The following is a 9,813-nucleotide window of genomic DNA, read 5'->3' as shown; positions in this document are numbered from 1 at the left end:
CCTAGGTCTTGCCCTAAACCCAACGCTCTGGTCTCAAACATCTCAAGACATGATATCTAAAAGATACGAGATCCTAAACCATGTCTCTCCGTTCACATCTCAATGTTCTCGAAAATCGTAAAGATAAGTAATTTTCTACGAAAATCACGAACGAACCAACAGATTAAACGTCTCATCGGAATTAAATATGAGACGACAACTCATATTTACTTCTAACCTACTCAGGGAAAATTCAAAATGAAACATCCTTCATATATATAAAAGCCGCGTAAAGCGGTAAGGGATTCAAAGCCACCAACGGCCAGTCCCGATAAGCAATAAAAACGGCCAAAACAGGCCCATACAATCTCTCAAAATAAAGGCCACATTCGGCCACAAACATAGAATGGAAAGACAAGCATCTTCCTCTCAACAATCACTCCGCCTCTCATGGCCCAAAGTCAAAGTCCCCGGACAACGAAGCACCAAACGCATCTGCAGGACGGTCCACTTCCTCGCCATCATCAGTAAGCCCGGTCGGAACCTCTTCGGTATCAGGGGAAACCGGAATGGAATCCCAGAACCCTTGGATCCTCTCGTCGATCGAAGGAATGAGCGCCTCAGCGTGGGCACGTTTGTTCATGCCGCTCTTCATCAAGCTCATTTCCTTCTCGAACACATAGTCATCGGCTTGCGTTCTCCAAAGACTTCCGACTGAACCGCGGCACTCACGGAAATCACCTACCGAGGAAAAGGCATCCTTGAGGTTCCCATACTCGACCCGGAACTGAGAGACACGAGTCTTCATCACCTTGACGATTTCCCTTTTGCCCTTCCTTTCCGCCTTACGGATAGCCCGCGCATGATCGCAAGCAAGTTGCACTTCTCTCTCCAACATCTCGCCTTGCACACGAGCGAGATCTCGTTCCGCTTTCTACGCTTTAAAACGATAGACCATAGCTTCCCTATGGCTCGCCTCAATGGCCGAGCCAAGCAAGTTAAGGCCCTGCGAAACCAATTAATACGTTATAAGCAGAAAAAGAAACACCTAGGCAATCACAAACATTTTTGAAAAAATTATACCCCGTTGATAATACGAGACCCTTCCGCGACAACCTTCGGCCTCCCTGATTCATTCGTAGGTGGAGGAGTACCGAAGCCCGAAGGTAGACCAGCGAAGAAATCATCGAAGTCCGGAATAGGAACCTCGCTAGAACCGCTTTCGTCGCCATAAGCAAGGTATGGATCCCATCCCGTAAGCATAGAATCGTCCATCGAAAACTCTATGTCACAAAGATTGATATCCTTCCCCTTTGAAGAGTTCCACCCCATCGCAGCAGCGGGGGCAGCGTCGGGACTCTGACCATCGGGCTCGGAGTCGTTCCCCGCTTCTGCAGGATCGGGACACACAAACTTTAGCGCCTTCCGAACTCGTTTCAGCGTGAAAGAAGTCCAGAAAAACAGACCATTCCTAAGAAGGTCCCTCACTTCAATGATATCCTCAGGGAATGGGGCCAGCGGGTTGATGAAGGGACGATCATTTGGCAACCTCCGGAGCAGTGGGATACAACTATCTTCGACAGACGCAGCGTCTATACGAATAAAGAAGAAAAATTTCTTCCACGAGTTGAAGTTGGAGATGAATCTCTTAACCACCGACATGAAGCTCCGAGGGACCAGCCTATACTTCTCCTTGTCCTTGATGAGCTGTAGCCTCAAAAGCGTGTCAAAGTGATCAACGGAAAGGGAGAGGCCATGCTCGTAGCTCAAGATAAGGATTCCAACAAGGTGCTGAACGGCAAGGGGATTCAACTGGCTGATTGGCACCTCGAAACGCTCTAACACTCGGACGATGATTCCGGGAATTGGGAACCACAAGCGACAACGCACTACGTACGCTTCGTAGCAAGTGAAATAACCCTTCGGGGGGTTATCAGCGCTTTCCCCTCGACGAGGAACCCGGAACTCCACCGTGCTTAGAATACGGTAGAACAACCGCATGATCTCGAGGAACTCGTAAGTACTCCTGCTTGGTGCTCCTTCCTCAAATGCACGATGGGTCAGGACCGGGAACGGCTTCTCTTTGGGAGGAGTGATCGAACCGTAATGCGCAACCCACCATGCCTCATTCTCGGCAGGATCTACCGAGTGAGGCACAAACTCTATCATCGGAACGAGGAGCTCTTCATGAGCACTTGCGGACGAAGACCCTTTCCTCGCAATCTGTTTCTTACTCGACATTTTACACTCCTCTTTGGAAAAAATGGAAGGAAGGGATAGAGAGAAAGAAGGAAAGTTTTCTTAAGGAAAAATCTTTGAGAAAACAAGAAAGTGAAAAAAAGTGTGAAGAAGTTACCTCTTTTCTTATAGGAATGAGAATTTACTATTCAAGCTCGGACTTTCGGATATTAATTCCATCCAACACGCCTAACTTGCCAAACATGCCTAACCGCACGCTAGGACCCTACGATGCATGGTCCTAACAGGCTGGGGGGCTAACTGTTGGGGTCAAAAACGGTCACGACGGAATTATCACCCGAAAACCCTCGGAAATCGCTTTTTCGTAAAAGATAGTAAAAAGAAAAGTATAATTTTCGTAAAAAAATAACCAATACGAAGTTTTTACGAAGAAGTATCTTTGAAGGCTCAAAGCAAACGAACCAAGCTCGGTCATTGCTTAACTACCGCACATACACTCTGTCCGGTCGCTACGTAGCAACCAAGTCCGAGCCAAGCTCGGTCGCTACGTAGCGACCGAGCGCTCGTCCCGTTCGATCGCTACGTAGCGACCGAGCTCGAGCCAAAGCTCGGTCGCTACGTAGCGACCAAGCGTCCGTCTCGCTCGGTTGCTACGTAGCGATCGAGCGGGACGCGATCGCTACGTAGCGACCGGGCTCGAGCCAAAGTTCAGTCGCTGCGTAGCGACCGAGCTCTTCCGAAACGTCGAGACGACACCAGTCCATGCACTCTCGTCAAACCTTCAATGCTATCTCCCGAAGACCGTAGCGAGCTCAGTCTAGTTTTTCCGCTATTCTAAATCATCGATCAAACTTTGCGGATTAATACCGCGAAAAGTTCGTTCCTTATCGAAAGAAATCGTAGTAAACGCTTCGAGTCGGAAGATGGCCCAAAGAGACCTAAAACACGACTCGAGGCTCATCCTACGATTTCTTAACCAAAAGCCCGTAAACCACAGCACGATTTACGCTTGGTCCACAAGGAAGGATAAATGTCAAATTTCCGCGGATAAATACGGAAGTTTTGAAGATAATTGTGAAGATCGGGAAAAATGGAATATCTCCATTTTTATGCTATGACGGCTTAAGGACAGAAGAGTAAAAGCGTAAACCGACCTTGGAGCTAGTATATAAGGAGTCCTAGGCGAGGAGCGTGGAGAGATGATTTTTCAGAGAAAACTTAGCACTTAAAGCAATTTAGGCAATTTTCGTTTTTGTTATTTCGAGCTGCGACTCAATTAGGTTTAGCCGTCTTAGGGTTGCTAGAACTAGGAATCTCGCCGACAGCTCTCGAGCTCAGGCTTATACCTTGTTGTAAACGCTCATACGCAAATTCGGAATAAGATCTTCTTTGCTCTCTTTTTTCGATTTCTTATTTTTATCGTTGTTATTCTCGTGTTCTGATTGCTTGACGTGTGGTATTAGCAGATATCCGAGTCCTCTGGGAAATTAGGGTTTTCCTAGTTTCCTTATTTAAACGGAAATCGACAGTGCGAATTTCGGTTCCCACATTCAAGAAACAAATTAAAAAAGCAATCCAAGGATATTGTGCCATCTTGAGTGTCCCATAAAGTACAACTTTGAAAATAATAAGGGTGTGTATGACCCGTAAGGAACCAAGAGCTGTGATCAGTCTCCCCATAAATTAGAGAGAAAAATACGAGAAGAATCACATATCATCCTAATGCCTAAGTGACCATACTTCATCACAAGGTCCACATACATCATCTCAATATTTCTGCTTTATTATGTTTTGATAGATGCCCAACCACAAGAATGCACCGCACAAGCTCTCAGAGTCTCAGTTATCAGTTGACAAAAAAAATCTCTCAGTTATCTGATAACACTTTAGACCACTAAAATATACTCGTTCGTTTTGAAACGGTCCACAATCTGAATGCTTCATAGGTAAGCTGTCGAAAACACTGTTCCTTACTATCATGGGGAAGGTTGATTGGTATACCTACCTTTACTATTTTTCTTTTAAAGATAGCCCTTCTATGGTGTTCCGTAATAAAACGTATCCTTGACCTTCGCAAATATCTTGTTAATTGACATCCATTATTTGTTTTTTTGTGGCCACGTACAGTTTCATAATATTATTAAATAAACATTAAATTATATAATTACTATCTAAAAATATATAGTAATAGTCACTAAATCAAAATTATCTGTTAAACCCTTATAAAAATATTTTAATTAATATACATAGTAAATCATATAAATGTAGGAACTAAACTAAAATCTACAGTAACATCATAATTTCAAATAACTTAAAAGAAAAATCTGACAACATTTAATTGTGTTTATTTTAACTTTGACTAATGATTTAAAAGTTAGGCACGTGATTTCTAAGTAAAGGATGTTAATTTGGTTTCGCATAAAAAGATGGGGGCACATACTTATATTTTGCTTTCTCTCTTTGGAGCGACGAATTTTCAGAGCACGTTCTAGTTGGTGATGTGTTATTTGATACTTATTAAATGTTTTTTATTTTTTTTTCTCTTTTTTACCAAAACTTTTTTTCTTTTAATCAGAAATATTCTTAAATATTGGTTTATCTAGTAAACGTAGGTAGATCTGCAAATAGTAGATATGATGGGTCAACAATATGGGTCAATATTACATTTCTATATAATCGTACCTCAACTTCATGGTATTGTGACCAAAAACAAAAATATTTTGTTCGTGCCTGAGTTTCTCTTAAATGGACTCCAAGTGCGTCCAATTTTTCCAGAACAAGACGATTCTCGTCACCGGTGTTCCTGGTTTCCTTGCCAAAGGTACTCTCTTTTCGTTATGTCACCAGTTTGACATGAATTGGATATCTTACAGTATGGTTGATTATCTGATTGTTATGTTATGAACCACGAAGAAGATTATGTCACTCAATTCCAATTTGCTTGCCAATGTTTTTAGACACTAAGGTTCATTACGGTTTTTGGATTTCATTTGCATGCCACACATGAGAACTTGTTGTACTGAATCAATACTATTAAAAGGGAAGGAGTCTTAAAAAATCTATATATGAAAGTTGTTTGGACATTTTTATTTATCTCATTATTTTTTGGTCTTACCTTAAATTTAGACTAACAATATGTTACCATATATTTCTCTAACAATAATTTATTCAATTCATTTATTTATTCAAATATCACTCCTAAATCCTAATCACTACTATTACTATATTTACCATTTTGATTTTTAATCACATATATGTGTACCTTCTAACTTTCTATTTCCTTTATAATAAAGTAATCATATCATATATAAATTTTTCCACTAAAATCTCATATCATATACTAAACTTTTAACCGTCTATAGTTTGATAGATATTTTCATATTTAAAAATAAATTTTCTGAATATTCATGTTACATTCACAAAAATGTAGAAATTCATTGGTTTTGTTAAAGTTAACCCGACTTCGCGATATCAGTATTGATTATTCACGATTTTGAAAATTATTGGTTTAGATATTATACTTTTATATACTTTTCACTTAAAAACAAAGCAATACTATTAAAAGAAAAATAGTCTTAAAAAAATTAATATAAAAAAGTTGTTGCAGTCATGTATAACTATTTTTTTTGGTAATACCATTAATCATTCTAACCATACAATATTTTAAATATTTTTAACATATCCTAATATTATTTCTTATGATACCTTTACTCAGAAAAATATTTTATCAACCATGTTTTTGTACAATAACGTTAAAAATCTATATCAAAAGGTTGTTGGACCTGATATGGACGTAATGGGTCCACATATGTTCGGGTATTTAGGATCCTAAAAAAAATCAAAATATCTAAAAAAATTGAAAAATATTTGAAACTCCAAACAAATACCCAAAAAATTCAAATACCTAAAAATTCAAAATCTTTTTCAAAATCTGACACGATGAAATGAAAAATACCCAATTTTTGCTTTTAATTTGAAAATTTACCTGAGATCAAAAACTATAATCGTAAACTAAAAACTTTAAAAAAATATCCATAATTCCGGAACATATTTGAAATATCCAAATATACCTAATAAACACAATATATTTATGATCGGGTCTACGGTAGGACCCAGAGTCAAACAAAAACATGCGGATCCAAAAAAAACCCAATAGAATATCTTCTCTGGACCTGAACTAAACCTATATTTTCGGGTCGTTTTTTTTTTTTATCTGGATATAATTCTCATGCCTAAAAGAAACTTACGTAAAAGTGTACATATAAAATCTTAAATATACTAATTCGTATATTATATAATTGTTAAAAATTATATTTTTGATATAATAAGACTTTGTACTATAATATAATCCAAAAATCTGCGCTTTCCAAGCGCGGGTCAAAATATAGTAATAACTTAATCGTTGGTGTTATCTTATTCATTTCGTTCATTTGTTGTTCAATCTCGTTTTTTTTTCTATGATCCTTACACCATACGTGTACAGTCCTATGCGGAGTTTCCTCACCAAAATAATTTTTATAAAGTAATTATGATTCGAAGATAATTAATAGTTTTTTTTAATAATATGTAAATAGTGTTTTTGGAGAAAATATTGAGGGTACAACCAGACGTGAAGAGGCTTTACCTTCTCTTGAGATCATCAGACAATGAATCCGCCATGGAACGGTTTCGCACTGAGGTATAAATTGCTTAAACATTTCGTTCGACATAAATCAGTATTTATATGAATATCTATGAGGTTTGTTCAAAAAAAAAAAAAATATGAATATCTATGAGGTTTATAACAAAATGTTATGTAAACATTTTTTTTTATGTAAACATTTAGTCATTTATTTTGAGAGTATCATTTGACTTACATGCATACAATAATACAACAGGTTTTGGAAAAAGATCTTTTTAGAGTGTTGAGGAACGATTTAGGTGATGCAAATTTAAAAAATTTAGTGTTAAAAAAAGTTGCCCCGATTCCGGGTGATATTTCTGTTGTCAATCTGGGAGTGAAGGACTCTGATCTCTTACAACATATGTGGAATGAGATAGAAATCATTGTAAATGTTGCTGCCACAACGAACTTCGATGAAAGGTGTAGAACGAATATATAATGGTCGATCCATGGATTATTCAACTTTTTATCCTATAAGAAATATTGAAATCTAACATAAAAATTCAACTTTTAATATGTATAAAAAGATATGATGTTGGTCTTAGCATCAATACATTTGGACCGCTCAATGTCCTCAACTTTGCCAAGAAATGTGTTAAAGGACAGTTGCTTCTCCATGTCTCCACCGGTGAGTTTTATAATGCCATTTACTCTCACGGAAGCTAGAATACGTATTCATATCATTTGATTCATTATATATGTGTGTATCCTTATTTACTGGATGTAATGTTGTAGCGTATGTTTGTGGAGAAAAGCCTGGAATCTTACCAGAGAAAACATTCAAAATGGGAGAAACGTTGAACTCTAATGGAAAATTAGTTATTGAAACTGAAATGGAGCTAATGAAGCAGAAGCTGAAAGAACTGCAGAAACAAGAATGTTCCGAAGAAGAGATTGCACAGTCCATGAAAGATCTTGGAATGTCAAGGTTAGTGTAAAATTACAAACTAGTTCTTATACTCCCTCTGTTTCATATTAGATGATGTTTTAGAAGATTTTTATTGTTCCAAAATAGATGATGTTGTGATATTTTTATGTTATTTTTAGCTTTATTGAAAACTGTGTAACCAATTAGATGTTGTAGTCATTTCTGTAATTGGTTGAATGATTTTTAAATTATATTTTTAAAACTATTTTTATAGAGAAAAGTAAATTTCTTAATCTTTGTGCACTAAGGAATAACATCATCTATTGTGAAACGGAGGGAGTATAATACTCCCTCCGTATCAAAAAGATAGATGTTTTAGAAAAAAAATTGTTTCACAAAGATACATATTTTATTTTTTCTATGAAAAAATTGTAAATTTCAAGAAAATTAATTGATTTTATTAAATTACTATTTGTTAAAAGATGTTGAAAATTGAAAATTGCAGAAAACAATACATTTATTGAAGTGATTTAATGGGTTTTCTTAATATACGTGAAAATGCTATAAAGTCTATTTTCTTGAAAGAGGAGTAATTGACAATATCCATTGAAGTTAAATAAAATTACTCTTTAATAGGGCGAAGCTTCATGGATGGCCAAACACATATGTTTTTACCAAATCAATGGGAGAGATGCTTCTTGGTAACCATAGAGAAAACCTTCCTCTCGTTATCATCCGTCCCACGATGATCACTAGCACTTTTTCAGAACCGTTTCCCGGTTGGATTGAAGGGCTAAGGTAGATTAATAATATAGACCATTTGGACTTGATAGATTCATAATAATCTTTTTGTTCTAATCATGTGCAGAACCATAGATAGTGTGATTGTTGCATATGGCAAAGGAAGGCTTAAATGTTTTCTTGCGGATTCAAACTCAGTCCTTGATCTTGTAAGTTCAACTTCGTTTAGGGTTTTGGCATATAAGATCATCTAACCAGAGTTTTGGTATTATGAATTAATCAGTACATATTGTTAATTCATCTATAAATCAATACATACGCTGACTATATATCTAATTTGTTGTGGTGCACTGAAATCAACGTTCATAGATACCTGTGGACATGGTCGCTAATGCAATGGTCATGGCAGTGGCAATACACGCCGGGAAGTCAGGCTCTCAGGACGTGTACCATGTCGGCTCCTCTTGTAAGAATCCGATAACATTCGGAAAGCTTCACGACCTCGCGGCTCGTTATTTTACTAAAAGCCCTCTTGTTGGACGAGACGGGTCACCAATCATAGTCTCCAAAGGAACGATCTTGTCCACTATGTCTCAGTTCAGCTTCTACATGACCCTTCGTTACAAGCTACCTTTGCAGGTATGATTTGCATTAATTTTACTAACTAATGCTAATTATAATTCTAACACAGCAAGGAAAATGTTAAAATCTAGGTATCATGTAACTTAGGAGACTCGAAAAAAAATAATGAAGAGGGGAAAAGTTTTACTAAATTGTATATAACAAGTTTTAGGTATTATTTTTTCACTACCAGATGTTGCGATTGATAAACATAGTTTATCCATGGTGGAATGGAAATAAATACAAAGACATTGACCGCAAAATAAATCTGGCGATGCGGCTTGTCGACCTCTATCGACCTTATGTGTTGTTTAAGGGAATGTATGTATCCATCTTAAACTTTCAAAAAATAATTTTAATTTCTGAATCTTTACTTTTTCGGTTTTAATTTTCTCATTCGATTTCGCCATTATTATTTTTGCAGATTTGACGATATGAATACTGAGCGAATGAGGTTGAAAAGACAAGACATCAATAACCAAATATATGGTTCACTTGAATTTGACCCCAAGTCTATTGATTGGGAAGATTACATCACGAACATTCATATTCCCGGCCTCATTACTTATGTACTACAAAATTGAAGCTTCTATGCAATAATTTCTTTTATATTATACTGCGGTCGGTCCGAGCTACGCGCATATTATAAATTTCAATTTGTTATATATGATATTTATGTCATAAATTTGTTTATTATTTTGCTTATATGTTATATAATGTTTATAATATATTTTTATTACAA

The 9,813-nt window shown here is 36.8% G+C and overlaps 1 protein-coding gene across 1 annotated transcript; it reads left to right on the top strand.

Annotated features, from left to right (window-relative positions):
* The first annotated feature begins 4,847 nt into the window (after positions 1-4,847).
* On the top strand, positions 4,848-9,813 carry LOC106361520 (probable fatty acyl-CoA reductase 4). Its single transcript, XM_013801271.3, has 10 exons — positions 4,848-4,999; positions 6,753-6,856; positions 7,056-7,261; positions 7,369-7,469; positions 7,577-7,769; positions 8,346-8,507; positions 8,578-8,659; positions 8,820-9,089; positions 9,265-9,392; positions 9,496-9,813. The coding sequence occupies exons 1-10, from the start codon at positions 4,924-4,926 to the stop codon at positions 9,653-9,655; spliced, it is 1,482 nt and encodes a 493-aa protein (XP_013656725.1). The 5' UTR covers positions 4,848-4,923; the 3' UTR covers positions 9,656-9,813.

The sequence above is a fragment of the Brassica napus genome, chromosome A6, assembly GCF_020379485.1.
Source record: "Brassica napus cultivar Da-Ae chromosome A6, Da-Ae, whole genome shotgun sequence".
Taxonomy (NCBI): Eukaryota; Viridiplantae; Streptophyta; class Magnoliopsida; order Brassicales; family Brassicaceae; genus Brassica; species Brassica napus.
The sequence above is the reverse complement of the archived record's forward strand: the minus strand, read 5'-3'. Positions and strand labels throughout refer to the sequence as shown.